At 41.3% G+C, this 23881-nt stretch overlaps 1 protein-coding gene across 1 annotated transcript; it reads left to right on the top strand.

Moving 5' to 3' along the window:
• The first annotated feature begins 1008 nt into the window (after nt 1–1008).
• Nucleotides 1009–23733, top strand: pcnx2 (pecanex 2). Its single transcript, XM_068326821.1, has 40 exons — nt 1009–1351; nt 2670–2872; nt 3530–3647; nt 3746–3785; nt 5332–5843; nt 5918–6112; nt 6500–6952; nt 7059–7254; nt 7652–7796; nt 7921–8063; nt 8283–8361; nt 8793–8928; nt 9993–10135; nt 10494–10647; nt 10883–10915; nt 11132–11303; nt 11423–11533; nt 12035–12126; nt 12403–12512; nt 12936–13044; nt 13471–13563; nt 13655–13805; nt 13899–14040; nt 14123–14300; nt 14757–14865; nt 14955–15084; nt 15957–16015; nt 16215–16430; nt 16513–16766; nt 17534–17767; nt 18161–18264; nt 18891–19035; nt 19332–19562; nt 19695–19852; nt 19929–20045; nt 21079–21254; nt 21814–21980; nt 22068–22142; nt 22478–22654; nt 23399–23733. The coding sequence occupies exons 1-40, from the start codon at nt 1199–1201 to the stop codon at nt 23570–23572; spliced, it is 6387 nt and encodes a 2128-aa protein (XP_068182922.1). The 5' UTR covers nt 1009–1198; the 3' UTR covers nt 23573–23733.
• The last annotated feature ends 148 nt before the right edge of the window (nt 23734–23881 follow it).

The following is a 23881-nucleotide window of genomic DNA, read 5'->3' on the forward strand; positions in this document are numbered from 1 at the left end:
GTTTGAAAAGTTGCTCCCCTCAGCTTTTAAGATTCGGTTGTTTCCAAGTTTATTTCTCCGTCGGGGAGGTGAATAACAGCAATCGTTTGACCACGTAGAAAGCACGTCCAACATCCTGGATTTACTGCAAAGATTCCTTCATTATAATTTGAGAAAAAAATCCGTCCACTTTAATCAAAACAACCCCCATCGCCGCCAGACTAAGCTGGACCAAGCAGCGACTGTACCACTGATCTGGAACAGCGGCTGCTCGCTGCTGGCTCCTTCGCTCTCTGATTGGTGGATTTTAAGACACGTGACAGATACAAGCCAAGGGAGGGGGGGGGGGAGGAGCTACTATGGGAATGTGTGGGGAGAGCGCGCCTTCAGGGAAATGATGGGAAACGTACTACCACAACGTCATTAACACACACACACGCACACACACACACACACACACACACACACACGCACACACACACACACACACACACGTAAGTAGCCCTGATTGTACCAGGTCAAATGAAGACTGATCACACACATGCAATCAGATAATGACAGTAATGACAATGACAATAATATATATTAATATATAGAAAAAGCTACAAATAATAAAAAATAATCCAGCTACAGTATGTCTGTCAAAACCACGGATTCAGCTACATTTCCACATAACATTGTAAAGGACAGCGTGTATATATACATGTGTAAATTCATTACATCTAGGCATTCAAGCCCTATATATGATATAAGTACAAAACATGCGACACAAAACATGCGTTCGATAGACATTGCTACATGGCGATGTGATTGATTTCACCCGCACACGTCTTGCGATCGCAGATAAATACTGACTGTGGAAGTCATTCAGTCATATATAAGGAGATGAAGGAAGGGGAAGCAGAGGGGAGGGGGTGGGAAGGGAGGGGAGGCGATCAGAGTTGCGCATCTGTGCAGGAGACGGAAACGAGCAGGACGAGATGAGGACCGCGGCCGCAGCGATGGGTAGATCGACATTGGGATGGGAAAAGTCAGATGAGAGGACGACGCGGAAATCGGCTGATGGGGTGTGAAAGAGAGGGCTCAGGAGACGCGCTGCGTCGCCTCAACATGGACGCGTAGACACAGAATGCAATAGAGAATCATTTCATTGTAGTCTAGCAGCAGTGGCATCATCCGTCCGGACAACCTGTGCAGAGCGCGTTGGACCGGAGGAGACATGGGCTCCCACGTTGTGCAGACCCTGCGTCAGGGGGTATGGGCATCCCTAACCGGGGGATGGTACCACGACCCGGACCAGAACAAATTCAACAACTCTTGCCATCTTTATCTGTGGTTATTTCTCCTCATGTTGCCAATGTCTCTCCATCTGGTGAGTTGTTTTTCCCCCGTTAGGGAGTATGATGTTCAAGGCCGCAACGGAGATATGAGGTCCTCACGGCACCTGTATTTTTTTTTTTTTTAAAAATCATGCGCCTTTTTATTAATTATCAGATAAGCGTGTCCTGATTTTGCATGAATCTAACATCCATTTTGTCTGTGAGCTGCTGAGTAAAATACTAGTTAAACAGCACTGTCGCAGTATGTGTTTTTTCCTTGCCTGCGGTGACGGAACGCATGACCGCTCCTGGTTGTGGCAGTTTCATGTCAACACTCTTGAATACAGGTGCAGCGCAGGCTCCATTCATATTCTTAATTTGGAACATCCATATAGGATTAGACATATATCAACTGCAAATATATGTCACAGATGATAACCCTTGTTTTAAATAATCAATAGCAAAAGGTGGCACGCATAGAGTGCGGAAGCCTTATTTATGATGTGGTAAGAGTAAACTTCTGTTCCTCAGTCTCAGTACATTTGGGATAATTGCTTGTCTACTGTGTGTTCAGGCAGCCACAAAGCTATGTATCCTCAGGTTAAGAGATACTGTGCGAGTTACATCTCTGGGAATAATAACTCTAGAGCTACACAAACATGAAGGAGAAGGCGAGTTTCACAAACTTAAAACGACCACTTTCATTTTAAAAACAACACCAGCTTTCAAGGACAGATTTTTTTTTTTAATTTTTAGCTTGTATTAACATTAATTCTGAAGGTCACAATCAAACACTGCATGACAGATGATTGTGCAAAGTTGAGGAACAATCAGATAAGAACGCATAGCACCGGTCTGTAGATTAATACTACAACGTTGACAGGAGTAATAATAAAAGCATTTCTTTGTGTAGTATTTAAGTAATGCTACAAAGTGCTTTACAACAGAGATAAACACAAGAATAGGTGATACAGGAATGTTTGATTAAGAGATGCTGGATTTGGGGAGAGACAGAGGGATAAAATGTTAAAAACAACATAGGGGCTCCAATAGATAAATGCAGGACTTATTTTCATCACTAGAAATAAAGAAGATTGGAAGTGGGATTGCAGACATGCCTATATCTGACAAAGCAACAACTGTGGCTAAGTGGCTCATTTATCACATGATATACAGTAGATGGTTTGTCTTTAATGTTCCTGGTCTTTCCTGCAGGTCATTCTTTCCCATGGAATCAATAAACATCATATCTACATACACTGAAAAAGAAACATTAGTGTCTCAATGGATGCTACGTCAGGAGATCAAACCCTGTTCCGGTTGAAACAATGGGGATGTCGATCTGAATATTTTCTTTTCTCCTGTCTGCAGGCCCTTCCCCCAACCACCATGGCTTTGAGCATCTACTGCACCTCCATCACAATCTTCTTCATCTTCATCAAGCTAGCCAACTATCGGCTGCACCTGATGTTTGATGAGGGTGAAGCGGTGATCCGCAGTAGCCTCTCTGACCTCAGCAAAGCTCCAGAGAAGAAAAGTAACGCCTCAGACTCCTGCCTGCCTGCCAACATCAGGTGAACAGTCTTTTTTTCTGTGCTTTGAGTTCCTTCCCTGGTAGGTTAATCATTACAAGATCTAGGTCAAAGGGATAAATCCTTAATTGCACAACTCAGTTATTAATATCAAATTGTATTTTCAGGCTTCAAACTTCCCTTTAGAATGATACCATTTATGCAAAAGTGCCTTTCCATATTTGCCATCCTCTTTTTAATGTTATTTTTAGTCTCATCCTTATCTGTCTGAATGTGTTCTTTTCCCCAGTTCTCTTTTTCTTTGAAATCTCATCGGATCCTTAATCAAGTGGTTCAGAGTGGGATGCAGACGCTTTCCACTTCATTTCAAGAAGCCAGTATAGCTTTGGTTAGCAAGATAATCAGGGCAGGTCACTGGTATTCAGTCAACACTTCACTCTGAATCACTTGATATGCATGAAGACTAATAAAAGACAATACATCACGTCCTGTCCTCTGCATGACTGGGTTTTTTTTTTTAATGGAATCAGTTTGAAGTGCTTGTGGAGAGATGAAACAGCAACTCCAGACACAATTATTTTTACTGGTGCTTCTCTGATGCACTTTACTTAAGTATTCTAAACACAACGTCCATAAACTCCATTTCTTGTGTTCTCTTGATTTACTCTTTCCATTAACACCTGTCTCTTTGTCCTGTAGAAAGAGCAGCACGGTCCCTGACAGTGTTGCGATGTCAATGCTGACTCGGAAGCGTCACAGTTCGGTGATCCAGGTGACCGTGAAACAGACTGAGACTGACCTGGGATTGATCGGGGTGGTTAGTGACATTAAAACGTTGAGCAATATGAATGTAAAATGTCAATCCACATCTTGTCCTAATTTTTACCACATGCCTCTGAATTCTCTTCCATGCAGAACTGCTCAAAGTCCGATGAGGCGGTGAAAACTGTGGAAGGTGATGGTGCTTTTTCTTGGACTAACATGATGACTGTTAACAATCTGGATAAATGAGCAGAGCAATATCGCAAATATGCTTCCATAAAGATGTATGCAGTTTCACTGTGATAGACTTTATATTACTGTAGATCTAACGACCTGTCATACATCAAAGATGTCTGCTTCTATCTTGATAGTCTTTCTACAGGTCCAAAATTTGAGTGACAACACATTCAGACATATGCCAACGTAAAAAAATGTTTTTTGTCATTACAAATACGTGACTCTTAGCATCATCGGCTGACTTATGACATAATAGTGCTGACTAATTAAAAATACCTGTGTAATATCTACCTGTGATCCCAATCTGACTCAATTATGGAACATTTAGCACCATAATGAAAACGCCAAGGTAGGGACTATATTTTCCAAGACCGTCTATCGTATCTCTCCTGTAAAGTTTTAGAGACTCTAAGAGGTGCTGAAGCATTTCTGGCTACCGGTGGTGACCATAAACCTGACTTAGAAGTACTAGGAAATAGTTTTATCTGTAGTCACATTCGTAAACATTGCCACAATCATCATTATTAAACATAACTAACCAAGCCATTTTTTATTTTTTGAAACATTTCTTAAAAATCTACTGTTCTGTAGCTGTAATTAAAGTTTATTACATGATAAAGAAGTGAGGTAAAGACATATAATATGATGTATTGTGAAGTACAGGAGCAGAAAGTGATAGATGGAGGGATGGACGGATGGATGGATGGATGGATGGATGGATGGATAGATAGAGACAGTCAGAGAGAGAGGGATAGATAAACAGAAAAGTAAAGAGAAAATTAGCCATGATAATCCTCTCTGAATCAGCCTAACCCGTTCTTTTAAAATATTATATTAAGCTTCTAGTTAGCTGCTCAGATTGAGAGATTTTCTTTTCTTTCATGGAATTAACTATCTAGCCACATTTCAAGGTTAATGTTTTTTCTTGTATGTGATTACTAATGCTTTTAGCAGAGATGAGGATAATCTAATGAAAAAATTCACCAACGATTCAGAGGACCTTAGGGTAGAAGATGTGTCTATCAGACGTAATAACTTCAGACATAAAAAAAAAGAAATGCCAGACTACGAGACAAAGGGTTTAATTTTAGAGAAGAAGGCTTTAAAGGCTTTAGAGAAAAAACATCCAAGTACATTTTGTGTTTTATTTTTGGTGTGGTGTAATTTTTTCTGGGATATGTCAGCATTGGGTAACATTTTACTTTATAGTCTGTCACAAAAATTTTTTTCAGACATTTTAGCTTCTGATATTTTACATAACATTCAGAATTATTTCAGTCAGGCATCAACTTGTGAACATGTGATCATGAAACAGGATGAACATAGATGAAACGTCTAATGTCATCATTGGTTAAACCATTCCAGTGTCCAGTTTTTTGTCAGTCACAAATGGATGCCACTGGTTCTTTTCTCTAATACTAACCAAGACTTCTTAGGCAAAGCAGATAAAAAAATTAGCTCCTTCATTCACACAGAAATGTGTGTGTATAATTTTATTCCAGGGCGAGGTGAGGGTGCTGTAGAGGAAAAACCTGTGGATGGAGCATCACAGATAAACCCAGAACCCTCTCCAGACGACCTCTCCAGCCCCAATCCCGACCAAGCTGCTCCCCTGCTGCAGGCCCAGCAGAGGCCCCCTTCTGGAGCCGAACGAGACGAGATGCTGCCTATTAGTGGGACAGAAAAAATGGATGTTGAAGTATTTCAAACTGCTTCTCTGACAGAGGGGGTGAATATCTACGGTTCTTTGCTGGTGACTGACAGAGAGCGATCAGAGCAGGAAGAAACAACAGAGAAAGACTTGGAGCAGCGAAAAAAGGAGGAGGAGAAAGACAGTGAGGATAAAGACGCTGCAGACACAGAAACAGCTGATGAGGGTCTGCCTCCATCCAAGGGAAGTGAAGATGAGAGCGAGGAGGAGAGTGAGGGGCACAAAGAGTCCCCAGATGCCAACAATAACTCACTGGAGAGTCGGCAGGATGATGTCATCAACGTCCCAGAGCCTCCTCTACAGGTAGAGAAAGGAATGAAACAGTTGCTTTTGTCCATCTTGTAGAAGTCTTCTCATTGCCTCATGTTGTCTCTCAGGCTGAACCTGAGGAAGAGGAGTTCTGTTCTGATGAGATCAAAGTGGTACTGGTCGACAACTCAGGCCCTGGGCCGGCGTCTGCTCAGCTGAACGACAGCGACACGGTCAAGATCATCATCACTATGAGCTGCGACCCCCAGACTGCTGCTCAGCTGGAGGAGAGCGTCAAACAGAGTCTTCTAGAAAATGCTCAGGTAAGAGTTATTCTAGACTTTAAAACCCAAAGTTTTAAATGTGTTTGTTTCAAATTTCATTTTTATTCACAATTTGAAATACATATTTGTGGGATTTAAGTAAGTCTGGCTATGATATTGTAATAAGGTCACCAGGGTGTCATAGGACTGAAATAGGATACACATCATCTATTACATCTACGTTTGGGAATTCACTCCTCACTTTTTGTAATGGCTTCTCAACTTCCAAAAATCCCAGTAGTGTGTATCAAGTCTCCATTAATCTCATCTGCACAATCAATGAATAACAGAATCAGACAGCTTTGCTCTTTCTGTTTTTATTAGTGTATTGTGATTGTGTTCCATGTGTAAAATACAACACCGCGTTTTGTTTTGTGCCCCCACAAGGCTCAGAAGGAATCAAGAGAGTGTCACATCAAGATCCCCGTCATAACCTTTGACTCCCCTGAGGAGGAGAAGCCAGAGGTCGAAGACGGAGATTGCATGTCCGGCTCAGATGACAACCCCACCCTGAAGAAGACAACAAGCCAAAGTGAAGAGTTTCATCTGTGTAAAGAAACAGTTGTCTCTGAGTTCACCATGCTGGAGAGTCCAGTTCCAGCGGACCTGCAGGTGAACGATGGCAGCACCCCAAGCCTGCAGCTGACCAACGACAACAGCTCTTCAGGTATCGATGTCCATCCCCAGCCAAATGACGTGGATACTCTGGATTTGCAAGGTTTCCTGCGTCTGCCGCCAACTTTGGCCCGCTATGGGCCCGGCGGAAGGACTCACATCCGCGGGCTGAGCATGGACAGTGGGAAAGATGCTGTACTGCTTTCAGTTCGCTCACATAACACAGTATGTTGGCAGTTCAGCTCTGTTTCTCTTTCTGATGTATGCCTATCAAAATGATCTCCATCCACTGGTCATCACAAACACACAGACAGATTTGTCTCTTTATCAGGCCACCATGACGAGTTCTAAGTCAGATCTGGAAGCGAAGGAGGGGCAGATTCCAAACGAATCCAACTTCTTGGAGTTTGTCTCATTGTTGGGGTCTCTGAGTACGAGAGCAGGTATCTCCATCACGCCTGAAGACGAGGGACCAGATGGCAAAGAGGGTCAAAGATCTGCAGAGGACGTTGAATCTCAGCAAGAAGGTGTGTTCCAGTGTTATCACCTCGATTATCTAAATGATTCGTATAGGCAGATAAATGCCTGTACAAATCGTGAGCTGCAATAAATTCTCCTTGTGGAACAAGCTGACAAGCATTGCTTGAAGCTAAAATTGCAAAAATCCAGACTGGGCATCAATATCCTTTATTATTAACCCAGTTAATTTTACTGCAGCTGTTTGTTTCACCTGATGGACATCACTCCCATTTTTTCAGTAATTTTCCTCTGTTTTCAGTGTCTACCCACTCCAGAGAAAAATGTTTGTCAGCGAAGGGGAATTTATTCAGCTTTAAAGGTTTTAAAAGTGGCAAAGAATAGTGGTTTGGGGTGTTTCCATTTAATTGTGGCTAAAAAAAAAATCTGTTTCTGATCTGTTGTTAGGGATAGTGGCTGTCAGACCAGATGAGATGATAACAGAGTCGAACGCAGACAGCAGATCAGAGAAACCCAAACCACCCACCAGTCTACCTGCTGACACACTACAGGCTGTACCGCCCACACAAATCCCAATAGTCTCCCCTGACAGGTACATCAGTGCACTCCCATCGCTCACTCAAAATAGGAAGCTTGATTTTCACAACATTGATAGTTGTTACATACATCTATAGATTCATCCAGGACATCCAGATGATTGTGTTTTGTGTGTGTAGTCCACAGACAGACAGGGAGAAGGACCCAGACTACGATTCTCTGCCCTCACAAACCTCCCAGTCAGAGAGCTCCATGTTGCAGGTCATCTGTCGGCCCGAGGCTACCAACAAAGAAGAGGCCTACACATTTCATACCGTACATAGTAAGCATATTGACAAATATGTTTGTACTGGGATATCCTGCTGACAGTTGATGGGTTAAACTTCGATTCAGCTCAAAAGGTTTTCGATCAAATTGCATTTTTGTGGAGTTTCTCCATGATGGAGTCTTGAATGTTCATCTTCAATGTCAAAGCATTCCCACAACTCACCAGCTAAATGTCAGCTGCATTACTTACTTATCCTGGTGTTTGTCTCACCAGGAGACAGACCTCGAAAGCTGTATGCAGAGAGAGCTCTCAATCTGCCGCTAGGAGCAGAGCTCATCACCGGCAACATGTGGTACTGCTCTCAGATTTTTTATTTCACCTCCTTCCTTCATCATATCTCCCTTTATATCCACTAAATTATTTCTTTTTAAAACCCTGTAACTTAAAAATGTTTGGACCTTGTGTAAAATGGAAGCAAACTTTCCATTTTTATGAAATATGTTGCTGACATCAAATTCAAAATGAGGATATTATCTGTGTAGACATCTGATATATTTTATATCTTCAATTGCAAATTGGGTGTCAGTGATTTTCTAATTATTACACAGCATGTTTCACAGCTTCCAACTCTTTTGTTCTTTATTTCCTTTTCTGCCACATGCAATTTCCACTTCTTCTGCCTTTTCGCACCCCCCCCCGGAACTATTATTGCTGACTGTGTAATTGATTCCACATAATTAGGAGAGAAGCCTGATTCATCTGTGTGTGTCTGTGTGTGATCAGCGACCTGCTGTCAACTTCTTCAAACTCAGAATGTCAGGATGGTCTGGTGGGTGGTCACGCTGACTGCCCTTTTCAGCGACGGATCATCCCTGCACACAGGCTTCGACCGAGGAGGACGCACCCTGAGATTTTTCAGGTATCTGCTTGCTTTCAGCTTTTATTCCCTGCCCTGTTTAGATGTACAGAAGCTAAGTGTACCACTATGACTCACATGACACAGAGGACAAAAAGATGTATGTTTGTTGTGAAGCTATACTTATAGTGATTGCCATGCTTGAAGAGCTACTTAATGGTACCCTGTGAGTTTTGGCATGTACAGTAGGTGACATGATACCTGATGATTTCATGCTCTACTGATCAACAGCCGGTGGTGGTAACACGCCAAGACATGTTGCTGTGTGCCCACAAAGGAGGAGAACAAGTCTGTTAGCAAGCAAACACAGATGTAAATAATAGTTTCAAAATCTTGACAGGCTATGCAAATAATAAATAAGCATAAATATTTAATATCAAGAACTAAAAGGATGATTTCTTGAGAAACATGTAACATAAATGTTTTTTTCTTCCTGTTTCAACAAAAACAGAAAATTGTACCTTTAAGTAGATTATTTTAAATGTTTAGAAATACTTAAATGATTTACATCATAAAATAAACTTACTAATTTTATGAATATCAGCTGCCAAATATGGCAAAAATTCATGAATCATTCATCAACAAAGTTCTCAGGAACAGTTTTTTAAAAAGTGTTAACTGCACACATAATTGTTAAATATTGTTTTTCCACAGCAGGTGACATAAATTATAATCCAGCAACATGTTAATCAGTGTTTCATTTCCATCAAACTATATGGTAGGGAGAAAACCTTGTTGATGTGAAGCAGTCGCCTGCTGATCCGTCCTGAATTAGTGAACATAGTTGCTGAATGCAGACCAGCAGGGGTGACATAAGCTACCCCGGTCACCGAAGCTGAAACAACCTCTCTGCTGAATCATTAATGCTCCACTTTCTGAAAGCAGACACATCACAAAAACATGTTGTGACTGTATTTAAAAGGATCCTGGAAGGGTGTTGAATTATCCCTCATGGGAAATCATATTTACATACAACACCTGACATCGGTTTCTTGTGTTAGTGTATTCACTTTCCTGTTGCTACAAGAATTTTTTTCTCTGTGTGTGTGTGCATGTTTGTATGTCAGGAAGAGGACTCTTTGGATGAGTCATCTGAGACTTCCACTCAGGAGAAACCGACCAGGAAAATTTATTACAAACTCAAACTTTATCCAGGGAGGTGGATCAACATTTTATATGACCGGCTCACACTGCTCGCCCTCTTGGACAGGTAATATAAATCATTATCACACTCTCACCTATATCACACTCTTTCATTTAGACCGTGGTGTGTTTTAGATTTATAGACTATTTAATAATTTCATTTTATCCCTCTGGGTTTTGTGTTTTGTTGTTGTTGTTTTTTTCAGAATCAATATTAATCAATATCACCTGATTTATTTGGACAATTATCACTCAAATCAGTGGAATCTTTGGTAATTTTTTGTTGTTTTAGGAGCTGTTTTTCTGGTTCAAGCCTCATTCTCTTTAATGCTATCTCTTTTGTATGGCTATGATGCCCTTTGTGTGAAATCGTGTACTATAAGTCACTTTATGTGCTATAAACTGTTTATACTGCTTTCATCTAGGAACCAGGATGTTCTGGAGAACCTACTGGCGGTGTTCATGGCTTTCCTGGTTGCCTTTCTGGGATTTGTGCTTCTCAACCACGGCTGCTTCAAAGACTTCTGGGTCTTCCAGTTCTGCCTTGTAATTGCCAGCTGCCAATATTCATTACTGAAGGTAAGGAACTCTCTTCTGAAGGATATCACAAGTAACTCGACCTATCATTAAAAAAAATCTCTATAAGTCTGGATGCCATGCCAGCTCACAATATGTAGCAGTGATGGAGTGATTGCAGACAGTTCTCACGCTCTTCCCCTCTGCTGAAGACGCCACACAACTGTTTGTATTTTTGTCATATTTACTCAGAAATTATGATTCATGAATTTTGATGACTGTGATTTTTTTTCCCCAGAGCGTTCAACCAGATGCTGCCTCACCAACACATGTGAGTGTATCGTCACAGTTACTGCAGCTATATTACCAATTAAAGACAAAACTAACTCCAGAACTCTTAGGTTGTATGCTGCTGTTCTCAATATTAGAGGGATATCACATGTTTGACCAGATGTTACTTCAACAACATATTGACTTCACTCATGTGGACCTGTAATGGTTCATTGATCATCGTGACCAGCGTGTGTGTTCGTATGCGTGTCTCCAGGGCCACAACCAGCTGGTGGCCTACAGCCGAGCTGCCTACTTCTGCATCTTCTGTACTCTGATCTGGCTCCTAGAGCAACTGCTGAGGATGAAGGACCTACCGGTCTCCACTCTGTACGGCATCACCATCGTCTGCCACGATGTACTGCTCTTGACACGAGACCTTCTAGTGGGTGGGTACAGATGGTTAACATCCAGATGCCAACATTTTTTTTTCAGCTATTGAATATTTTCACCCATTTTAAAACATGAATTTGCTGAGAAATGTTCTTTTGTTTAATACATTGAACAGGTTTTACCTACTGCTTCCCAATCACATTCCTGGTTGGCCTTTTCCCTCAGATCAACACCTTCACCATCTACCTGCTGGAGCAGATCGACATACACCTTTTTGGAGGGACAGGTCAGTGAAACTCTTTATATCATTTTGACCTCATCAGCAAATCTTGATCTTGGGTAGAAGCTCATTTAAATGTTGTTTTTTTTCCCCCATAAGCCCTTATTTGTGGTTTAAATTCTTGAAAACGTGTCTGTCAATATTAAAAATTAAATATTCATCACAAAATTGAAATGTGACTCATTAGGTATTGAGGATTCTGAAAATCAGCTCACCTGCTTTTCCAGACTTGAGAGTGTGGTTTGATCTAATTTGAGTTATGTAACTAGTTATCACGATTGTAATTAAAGCATGATGGGACTTTCTGCAACAAAGCCCAGAGAAATGAGAGATGAGGAAATCTCTCATGTGGAATGTCTGTAAACATTTCAGCCTTTGCAGAAGGTGTCATTATAACCATGAATCAGATTGTCAAAATAAGTTTTCAACACCTTTAAGAGCTGGTGAATTAATGAGTTTTTCTTTGTTTGACATGCACCCATCATCTCTCTAATGTGTGTGTATCAGCGGCGACGAGTCTCATCTCTGCAATCTACAGCATCCTACGCAGTCTGTTGGCTTTGTCTCTGCTCTACGGCTTCTGCTTCGGAGCGCTCAAGGTACAAATGAACTGATGTAAAACAAAACAGAAAAGGTAGGAAGTCTACAAAAGAAATAAACAGCTTATAGGTTTTGCAAAATATCTTTAATATTGTTGCTCATCATCTTTGAACAGGTCCTAGATCACAGCCGGAGGAAGAAGGGCTTAGATTACGAAAAACCTAACACACCACATTCTGGTTGGCTCACTGGTGTGTGTGTGTGTGTGTGTGTGTGTGTGTGTGTGTGTGTGTGTGTGTGTGTGTGCGTGCGTGCGTGCGTGTGTGTGTGTGCAGGAGCCGTGGGATGAGCAGCACACCCCAGCTTTGTTCTCTGGCTTCTGTGGCCTGTTGGTTGTCTTCTCCTACCACCTCAGTCGACAGAGCAGCGACCCCTGTGTGCTAATGTGAGCACCTGTTTGTGTGTGTCTGTGTGTGTCTGTGTGTGTGTGTGTGTGTGTGTGTGCATGTGTGTTTGAGCATATTTGTATTAGCATGCGCGTAACTTTTGGAACAATACATGGAAGAAAGAGATACGTATATTCATGGGAGGACAAAGAACCCCCTGTTTTTTAATACTTCTTATTTTAATATGAACAAAGAGTAGAAATAAATCATCATATATTTTCCTTTTCAGCCCGATTCCTTCTGCTCAAGCAGTTGAAATAACATTTGTTAATGATGATCTCCATTAGTCACGTGTTTTTGCAGTAAGGAAATAACACATTTTAGTTAACTGGTAAATTTTTCCATTTTCATCTTTTTGGATTTTTTTTTTTTTTACTTTATAAGACCCTCTCATCCTACATGTGTGACATTTTTATTGGCAGGTCTCTGATCAGATCAAAGATCATGCCCACTTTGGTACAGACTGAGGAAGAGGAGGAGGACGACTCGGAGAGTAAGGACCCGCTGCCTGCCAAGTTGCAGAACTCTATGGTGACTAAAGAGGATTGCACAGAAATAATCTCAAATAATAGTTCAGTTGGATCATGATGAGAAAAGATAAGTAATGTTGTAGGATATTAACAGCCTTAGTGGCATAAATCAAAAAGCTTTTTATTTTTCTCAATCGCAGCTCACAATAATTATTATCAGATAATCAACACACATTACACTTTGAATACCTCAGAGGTGGAATTATCTGTGATTATACATAATTATCCATCAGTGAAAACATGCCTCCCACTATGTTTATCACCTTAATGGTAGTTGTGAATCCTAAATCTTCTCACGCTGCTTTGACCCTGAAAATGATTAGATGTAGTAATCTCGCAAACAAATACGGCTGATGAATAAATGTGTTTCCTGTCAGTGCTGCTTATTCACGATTGCCACTCTCCATTTTTTTTCCCCGCCCCGCAGAAGGAGATCCTGCTGTCGGATCTCGTTGTGTGCTCCCTCGCCTACATCCTCACCTTCGCCATCACTGCGAGTACTGTGTTCCTGTCTCTCAAGGTGAAATTCTCACCTCTTTTCTTTTTACTAAATGCTGCCATTGGCTTCTGATCACATTCTGTGGGATTGCTAACTCCGGTGATGTTCCTAGCCCTTTGTGACCATCGTGCTGTACGCTCTGGCGGGGACGGTGGGGTTTGTAACTCACTACCTGATCCCCCAGCTGAGAAAACATCATCCTTGGTTGTGGATCTCCCATCCGGTCCTCAAGACGAAGGAATATCATCAGTTTGAACCAAGAGGTCAGCAAACCTGCAGATTTATCAGTCATTTCAGTCGTATATCGAGTTTTCATCGTCAAGTTTTGTTGTTTTTTTTCCGTTCTGGTGTTTCAGAGGACGCTGTGCTGATGTGGTTTGAGCGACTATATGTGGGCCTCCTGTGCTTTGAGAAATACGTGGTGTATCCTGCCATCGTGCTGAGTGCACTCACTAATGATGGCTTTGACCTCAGTCATCGCAAGAAGCTGGGAATCCAGTGAGTGGCGCCTGTTCATTACTGTGCATGCGTGTTTGGAGAATCTTTTCTCGATGGTCTAAATGTTCATTTGCTCCTCCAGCTGTGACGTTTTCCTGACGACCATCGCTGGACTGAAGCTCCTGCGTTCCTCTTTTTGCGACCCCAGCTTCCAGTTCCTCACTCTGCTCTTCACACTTGTGTTTTTCCACTTCGACTGCCCCCACGCCTCAGAGAGCTTCTTGCTGGACTTCTTTGTCATGTCTATTGTCTTTCACAAGGTCAGACAACAGAGTTTGATCATATCCGGAGACTTAATGTGAGAGAGCTAATAGTAATATATTAGCTTACCAAAAAAAACTGGTGTGACTTTGGCTTTTTGAATTTTGTCATTGCCAAGGTTACAATTCTTTCAAACTATAGAACAACTTTTGATACTTGAGAATTTTTAGCATTTTTTAAAATTTCAGTATTTATTCATGGCACAAATGAGAATTGCAACTATGAGGGAAAATTAAAACTCAGTCTTCTGCAACTTTACTCACAACTGTCTCTTTATACTTGCATTTATACTCCATCAATGAAAACAAAGTGTAGTGTTTCCTCGTTCTCTTTCTGTTTCGTAGATGTGTCACTTTATACTTAGTGGAAAGAGATTTAACTTACAGGACTTAGTTGTAGTGAAGAGATGCGACAGAGAACTCTTCATTCTGCTGTGACTCGCTGTGATGTTTCAGATGCGTGAGCTGTTGCTGAAGCTCCATTTCATCCTTGTTTACATCGCTCCCTGGCAGATCGCCTGGGGCAGTGCCTTTCATGCCTTTGCTCAGCCTTTCGCTGTACCTCGTATCCTTCCTCAAAGCTTTGGGTACCGGTCCACGTGTGTGATTGACAGCTATTGATGTTATTTCCTTGACTGTCTTGCGTGCTTCCAGATTCGGCCATGCTGCTCCTCCAGACTCTGCTCACCACTGTCTTCTATACGCCACTGGCTCCCTTTTTGGGAAGTGCCATCTTCATTTCCTCCTACCCTCGGCCCATCAAGTTTTGGGAGCGTAACTACAAGTAAGACGGGGTTGTCAGTTAGCTTTGTATTGTTCATCTGTGCGATAAAGCCAAATTGTAGTCAGTGTAAATACTGACTAGAGCATCAAATACTGTATATGTTAATCCATGTCTGAAAACAGTCCTAAACATGTGAAGTTCATCATGTTTGAGTTACATTTACAAAGTACTGTTGTGTCCAGATGGTTTAGGAAATGGTTGAATTGTTTCTTTAGAAAACAAAAACAGACATGCATGTATTCTTGATCTATTTCACTCTTACAAAACTTGACCCTCTGTTCCTTCTAAGCCACACGTGTCAAACTCAAGGCCCGGGGGCCAAATGTGGCCCGCCACATCATTTTATGTGGCCCGCAAGAGCATAAAGGGTCAGAGTCAAAAGTGTTCTTTGAGCAACACTATATTTCCCACAATGCATTAATTGTGGGATAGTTTGATCCTTGATTGATGGACTTATGTGGGTGTCCACATAACCTGACAAATTAAAAGGATTTATGTTATAACAGAGAAACAAACAAAAAAAAAATCTGTGCGACTTTAATGTTAGTAACTTGAATAAGTAATAAATTCAGAGTTATTTAATATTAAGGAGTAGTTACATTTATTTTACATTGCATTGAATTACATTAGTTACATTTATAAGTTACATCTGGCCCTTTGATGACAGCCATTATTCTGATGTGGCCCCTTGGTTAAAATGAGTTTGACACCTCTGTTCTAAGCTATTACTGCAACATGCTGTTAGCTGTTAGATGGAAGCACTCAAACTCTGTTTCATCTACCAAACGCTTGGGAGCACATCATCACAGCATAAAGGGTACGTCTTGACTTGGTCTGAACATGTGGTTTTGACTGTCTCCTATCTTCTCTAGCACAAAACGCATCGACAACTCTAACAGCAGATTAGTGTCCCAAGTGGACAAGGAGACAGGTGAGTTATTTGCTGCCATCATTTACAGACTAATATATGTTGGATATATTGTAGTTATACTGGAAATGCTCATATACACTCAAAACATAGAAGCCTACTTCTTTTGGTTCAAATCAATAAGGGAAGAAATTAGAATTCCTGTTCTTTCTCGACATCCGTTGTTCCGTCTCTACTCTTTCCTGCTCTCTTTCCCACGCAGGGTGTGATGACAGCAACCTAAACTCCATCTTTTATGAGTACCTAACTCGCTCACTGCAACATTCACTCTGTGGTGATCTCATGCTGGGCCGATGGGGCAACTACAGCGCCGGAGACTGTTTCATTCTAGCTTCTGACTACCTCAATGCTCTGGTCCACCTGATCGAGATTGGTAATGGGTTGGTCACTTTCCAGCTGAGGGGTTTGGAGTTTAGAGGTACAGTTTGACTGACTGTTCCTTCCTTTGAATGCAAGACCAGCTGCTTTTATGTCTGACCCTTCTTCTCTATCTCTCTCAGGCACTTACTGTCAGCAGCGAGAGGTGGAGGCCATCACCGAGGGCGTAGAGGAAGACGATGCATGCTGTTGCTGCGAGCCGGGTCACCTGCCTCACATGCTGTCATGCAATGCGGCCTTCAACCTGCGCTGGCTGGCCTGGGAAGTGATGGCCACTAAATACCTGCTGGAGGGTTACAGCATCAGTGAGAACAACGCTGCCACAATGCTCCAGGTGTACGATCTAAGAAAGCTACTCATCACCTACTATCTGAAGGTAAGCTCCTTTTTTTATTTATTATTTTATGAAATTTTATATTTTTTTTGTGAGCAATTTAAACAAGTATTCACTTTTGAGTAAATGATATTAAAGTATTCAAAGCTATTTATTTTATTCCTTTGACTGACTCCTTTGGATGTGAATTCTGGATTAGTTTTTGTGTTTCTTTAAAATTATGAGCACGTTTTTGAATAATATGTCAACAAAAAATAAATAAAAAGGTAAAAAAAGATAAAGATTTTATTGTGAAAATACCCCACTCTGTTTAGTCTACAGAGTGGAAAAATGTCTGTATATTTTGTAGCCTAGAGAAAAACTTCCATTTTCTGCTGTTAGCATTGACTAAGAGGCATTTCTCACGCCGGAGAACTCCAAATTGTCACTAATTCCAGGGAAACCTGGACCGATTTCATCTAGTTTTTAAACAAACAGCAACACAATCTTTCCTGAGATCACAATCTGTATTTTTGGTGTGTCTGAAAAGTGTTTAGCAGGTTGACAGTAAGAGCTTTTAGCATGGAAATACACCTGGTGCACAATCTGTCCTTTATTTTCCAGAAAACTAAAAATAATCATCTTGTGTCATATGGCCCTAAAGATTTTCCATTCAAAAGGTTAAATGTTTTGAACTTCAGATGAAGAGTATCATGAATTAATGATCATTACAAATGGTATCTTGCCAGCAGTGACCTCAATGTGTGCTACTAACTAGAACGCTGTAATTTCTTTCTTTTTCTTTCTTTGTTTCTTTCCTTCCTCCTCAGAGCATCATCTACTACCTGGTTCACTCCCCCAAACTGTCCACCTGGCTCAAGGATGCCACCATCCAGGAGACGCTGCAGTCCTACACCAAGTGGCACCACATTGAGCGTGACCCTCAGGTGTTCAGCGTGAAGATCGATGAAGACTACGTGCACTGCCTGCAGGGGGTGACTCGAGCCAGCTTTTGTAATGTCTACCTGGAGTGGATCCAGTACTGTGCCGGGAAACAGGAGACGGTACATGAGAGATCATGATCTGCTGTTTATTGCAATTTCAATTTCACATTCACACTGCCTCTTAATTGCACAAAGACTGAAAATACTCAGTTTAGTGTCACATTGAGATTCTAGAACAGTGTGACTGCTTGACTAATGAACTGATCATTGACTTTGTTTTGGGCTACATTTCAGTTCCACTGTTAGTATTTATTGAGTAAATTTAAATGAAAAACAAACGTTGCAATACAAAAAAAATTAAACTTTAATTCTGACTCAAACTGTCATACAGCCACAAGTAGAGCACATGCTTTTATCACTGTGAATGCATCGTGTTATGTTTGTAATTATTTGTATATTAGTTCTATCAGCCTCGTCATTTTGTCCTTGTCTGTGTTTGTATTTTGTGTGCAGCCTGTGGACAGTGATGAAGACTCTCCTCTGGTGACCCTTTGTTACGCACTCTCTGTCCTTGGTCGGAGATCTCTTGGCACGGCATCACACAACATGTCTAACAGGTACTAAATGTTGTTCAAACCAAAGAGCAACTAAAGGAGATTTAGGGAATATGGCTGAAATTGGTTGAAATATTTTCTGAGCTGAGTACCACTCAAACTGTCATTGGACTATTTTAACATAATAGGACCACTGAGTGGCCTCGATGGAGGTTTGTGTTCCTTGAATGCTATCGAGTGTGCTTTAAAATGATGTTTTCTAATTTATTATGAAGTCTAAGTGATCAACATGATCTATTTTCTGTATATAAATGTTGTGTTTTTCATTTCTGGAATTTTTCCCGTCTAAGTATCAATTATCTAATGCGCTAAAAGGAAATCAGCCTTCACTGTTTATCTAAAATGTGAATTTCAAGCGTTCAGAAAAGTTTAGTGTTTGTTTATTCCTATCAATGCAGAATTACAGTTTATCGTACGCTTTTAGTGTTTGTTATTGTACTGAAAAAAACATTCAGTAAAAACTGTCCTGCAGTTTGACAGATGTACCAGCAGGGGGCATCAGTACCCTGAATCTTTAACTGCGCTCCCTTCAGATTTCAGTTTTGTTTTGAGTGCTTTATATTCGAAAGTCATTTCTTTTTCTTACATCTGCCTTTTTATCCATCTATTTCATGGCCTCTACGACTAAGCCTGGAATCATTTCTGTATGGTTTCAACACCCTGTTTAAAGGCGACTTTCGCATCGCCACCAAAGATGAGTGGGTTTTTGCAGACCTGGACCTCCTGCAGAAGGTGGTGGCCCCTGCAGTCAGAATGAGCCTCAGATTGCACCAGGTAGAGCATGTGTCCTCACATTCTGTTCCCATATGCGTCCTTGTTTCCTCTCTTGCTCATAAATATTCAGGTTTTTTTAATTTTTTAATACAACTCGTGTGGTTTTAAATGCAGTTTTCTCTAAATCTAGTCTTGTAAGTCTTTTGATATCCTTTTTCCCCCTTCTCCAAGTTTGACAGACTTTGTGTTTATATGTTTAATACTTTTGAATCAAATGTATTTATTTGATAATGTTAGTTAGCAATATATACACAGTGACTTTGTGAAATGAAACCCGATCTTTCCTGCCCTCTCAGGATCATTTCACCTGCCTGGAGGAGACTGAGGAGGCGTCTATCTTGTACGAAGCCATCACAAACTACCGCAGCAGCCTGGTGATCTGCCACGAGAGTGACCCGGCCTGGCGTAAGGCGGTGCTATCCAGCCGTGACACGCTGCTCACGCTCAGACACATGATTGATGATGGCACGGACGAGTACAAGATCATCATGCTGTACAAACGCCACCTCAGCTTCAAGGTCATCAAGGTCAGAGGACTTCTCTATCTGTTTTTTTGGGGGCTGAAATGTGTGTTTATGTTTGTATGTATGTACATTTTGTGTAAAACATGAATTATTCAATATTCTCTGATACTAAGGTCTTCTTTGGTATCACTGCAGATAAATAAGGAGTGCGTTCGAGGACTGTGGGCAGGCCAGCAGCAAGAGTTGGTGTTTTTAAGGAACCGGAACCCTGAACGTGGCAGCATCCAGAACTCAAAGCAAGCACTGAGGAACATGGTGAACTCATCCTGCGACCAGCCGCTGGGCTACCCCATGTACGTCATTCGCTGCATGCATAGAGAGGGACAAGAATCGACATTAAATATTAACGTATATATCCCTGTTTCGTAGGTATGTGTCACCTCTAACGACATCGTATGCAGGAACACACCGGACACTCCGCAGCATTGGAGGAGGGGCTTTAAGCCTGGATGTCATTCGTTCTTGGCTCTGCTCTAAGTGGTTACGGTCAGTTGACAATAAATGATCTTGTTAGCCATTTGAAAAAACTTGTTTTTGACACCTCGATCAACACCGCTGCCCATTGCTGTCATTTTCAATTTCCTCCAGTGTAACAAACTCACCAAGCGACCTTCAAATTAAAATCTTCACCGAGAGAAAAAAAAGAGACTATCTCACTACTTTTTATGTAGTTTCAGTCTGTAAAATGGTGTTACTGTAAAAGGAAGATTGTGGGTTCAATTCCTGGAACAACCATCAACCTCTGATGGATAAGTTTAATTTGTTTGGCTATGTTTAGAGTGTACACTTACCGTAAAGACGACTTACAGTCATCTAGCCTCGGATGCTATGGTTTTAATTAATTTAAGCTCAGGGTTATTGGCTTGATGGAGACATATCAGGATAGACAAAATGGCACGTGTCGAGAGATGACTTCACAGTGTAATTGTATATTTTAAATATATTCCAAAGCTGCTCAAATGCATCATTGATATTGTGATGGTTCATTGTGATAATGATGGTAAAGCCTAAATGTTCCTGTATTCATGGTCATGTTTGGGATCATTCACTCTGGATGATGTTCACACAGTGGTTCAATGCTCTGTCTGCTCAGCAAACACCGCTCTGTGGATTTAACAATATTGACTCTGTGGTAGTCGTGCTCTGGAAATATTTCCTCTGCCAATTTAATACACTCTCAAATACAGAGGGGGTGGAGAGCACACACGGTGGTACCTCTGGCTCAGTTCGCATCCTCCACTTGCTTCCTGTATCTCCCTCTATTCCTTCGTTTTGTCTCTCAGTCTCTCCGGTATACGTTACCCCTAGTTTAGCTTATTCTACATGCTTTACATTAACCTTTGCAGTCCAGCTAATGTGTGTGTGTCTGTATGTGTGTGTGTGTGTGTGTGTGTGTGTGTGTGTGTGTTTGTGTGTGTGTGTGTGTGTGTGTGTAAGCTGCTCTCAGTCACAAATCTGAATTATTGTCTCTTGCTCTGATGAGGGCATGAATGAATGCATCCGTGTGTGTGTTCTTCAGGGTGCGTAAGGACAACCTGACCAGCTGTAACAGCGGCGTGAACATGGACGACGTGGACTGCGGCGCCGGAGGGTCGTCCTCACTGAGCCACAACCGCCCATCTTCCGTCACATCCAACAGCCTGAGCCTCTACCAGCGCAGAGCCAGGACACACAGCCACAGACACCACAACACAGGTCCAGTATACACAGTTTAATTTATCAGATTAAATAAACCTCCAATAATACAAAAAAAAATGGTAATATCACATCCAATGATTGGTAAGAATACAGAAACTAAAAAGATAATTGCGTACGGTATAAGTGAAGTTAAACAGCAATCATGTAATTTTATTTTTAATTGTACAACATTCTCCAGCCTTAAAAACACATACTGTGTGTGTGTTTGTGTAAACCATAAGTAGCCATTCCCCATTCTGTTGTGTACTTTATTTATGAATTCGTTTTCAATAATATGTGATTAATTTAAATCTATTTTAAGTTTACAACCAAGTACATTTTATTTTTTAATATAGCATATAGAGTCAACTCATCTGAATTCAAAACACTGGCATGATTGATATCGTATGTTTTTATTGACGGTAACATGATATTATGTACTTTTTAACAGTTTTCTAAAGAGCTCATGATTGCAGTATTTGTTGCGGACAGACGTTAAGTCTTGCAATTTAATTGGAATTGTTTCTATTTTAATATTGCGTTGCTAACATTTGTATTACTGGGTGTGTTTCTCCAGCCAGGAGAGAGTACCGCAGCCGATCAGTTCAGCCTCAGAGTCAGCGGCCCCCCGTCAGCAGCCAGTCGGGGCCCATTCTGGACTCTGGCTCTACCAATGGGCTTGTTCAGCGCCTGTCCAACAGTCAGCTGTCCTTCAACACATCCATTGCCTCCATATTTTCCCAGGTAATCACACCAACGGACACACAGTCTTTTTCAGCCCTTTCAGCTCATCTGTAAGTGTTTTGTTTGAAGACTGATGTCTGTCGTCAGGTCCCTCGTCTTTCGGGAGCAGGTGGGATCAGCTCACAGCTGCAGGCGTCGCAGCATCAGCAGCGCTCCAGCCAGGTGATACACTTCCACAATTTCTGCCGGCAACACATCACAGTTTATAGTCAAAGAACACAATGTACAGACAGTTGCATTCACATCAAATGAAAATACTGCTTCCATGTTGCAACACATTTAATTTCAAGCAGATTTAGGGAGTAAATGGCACGGTGGAGTGGTTAGGGCTGGAATCCAGAGTGGTGTTTGCAAGTTCATCTGCATGGATACCCTTTTCTTTTTGCTTTTGACGGTTAGTTAGTCTTAGACACAACTGCTGGATGTTGTTTCTGCTCAAATGAGCAGCACTGTAGGCTAGAACTACTTTTTTTTTCTTTTGTGGTGCCTCTGCCCAGGTCTCCTCCTCTTCATCCACTCTAAGCTTGCTGTTTGGGAAACGTAGTTTCTCCAGTGGCCTGGTTATCTCTGGGCTTTCTGCTGCAGAAGGGGGAAACACCACAGACACACAATCATCGTCCAGCGTCAACATTGCCATGGGACCCTCACACAGGTCCAGCAGCAGGGCTACACAAGTAAGGAATAAATCAAAAAGTTTATATTTACAATGAATAAAAATTAAAATTACTCTTTAAGAATTTAAATGGGTAAGATTTATTAAAAGTTAATAGCTTGACTTCAGAGTTGAAAAACTTTTGATACCAAAGAACACACACACACACACACACAGACACACACACACACACACACACACACCTAGAAATAGCCTATATTTTCGCATTGCCTAAACGAAGAACATAAATTGTGCTAATGAGTTTTGGCAGTGTGGTTTTGTTTTAAAAACTGTACTTTGGATGTAGCACAAGCTGACCTTATGCATCCCCCTCAGGTCATGATGACACTGTTGCTCACATTGTTGCTGCAGCTTATAATTGAGAGGGCAAGAGGGTATAAAATAACAGATTAATTACAGTACATCTGCAGCCCTAATAAACACAAAATATTCTATAAATCCAGTGTGAGAATATCAACTTCAAGATTTAGTCATTGCTGTAGCTTTTATGCCACACTGGAGAGAATTTAGACTTAAAAGACTTGACAGTTTCAGACATGACACCTGTGAAGTCAAATTTAGTCAAATCTAGCAGTAGAATTTGTTATGAAACAGCAGATATGATGTGAATGGAGTTTAAAAAGACACCAAACATAAAAGAATCAATAATTTTATCCATCCAGAATGGGAAAATAAAAATGAGGAATACGCAGTCGGCTAATGCTCTTCTGATGCGCCTCCTCCTCTCTCTGGTTATCCCTCACAGTGGACGTCAGAGCCATACGAGAGCATAGACCTGTCCTGTTCCAACGCCGCCATCTCCGTAAAGGAGGCCGTACAGCCCAGTGACCTGGGCTGCAGTCAAGGACTAGACGAGACCCAGGAGGAATCAGAATCTGCCTCAGCAGCTCCAGAGGTGACAGATCAGAAGACTGTCTGAAAGAAAAAACATGACACCCACACAACCACACATACACGAAAGTGCCCATATGCATCCACATACACAGATGAGACTATACACACAACACCCACAAACACAGACCTGCCTCCTCTTGTTCTCTTGTGGTCTCACTCAGTTGTCTGAATGAAAAGAAGTCTGAAAACGCAGTTGATGAAATAAAAACATTTTTAAATGAAGTCACCTCTTTGTACTCTTGGTTTGTTCTGAAGTTCAGGTTTGGTTTAATGTTTCTGACGGCAGCTTCATACATACTGTATGTTGAGACTGTTGCTACATACATTACATTTC

Source organism: Antennarius striatus, chromosome 11 (genome assembly GCF_040054535.1).
Source record: "Antennarius striatus isolate MH-2024 chromosome 11, ASM4005453v1, whole genome shotgun sequence".
NCBI lineage: Eukaryota > Metazoa > Chordata > Actinopteri > Lophiiformes > Antennariidae > Antennarius > Antennarius striatus.

What these genes read in the sequence shown, in the direction of transcription:
- pcnx2 (XM_068326821.1), top strand. Translation starts at nt 1,199, where the DNA reads ATGGGCTCCCACGTTGTGCAGACCCTGCGTCAGGGGGTATGGGCATCC. An exon ending in GTCTTCTAGAAAATGCTCAG is followed by an intron (nt 6,113 to 6,499) that starts GTAAGAGTTATT and finishes TGCCCCCACAAG; the next exon opens with GCTCAGAAGGAATCAAGAGA. An exon ending in TCAGCCTTTCGCTGTACCTC is followed by an intron (nt 14,866 to 14,954) that starts GTATCCTTCCTC and finishes GCGTGCTTCCAG; the next exon opens with ATTCGGCCATGCTGCTCCTC.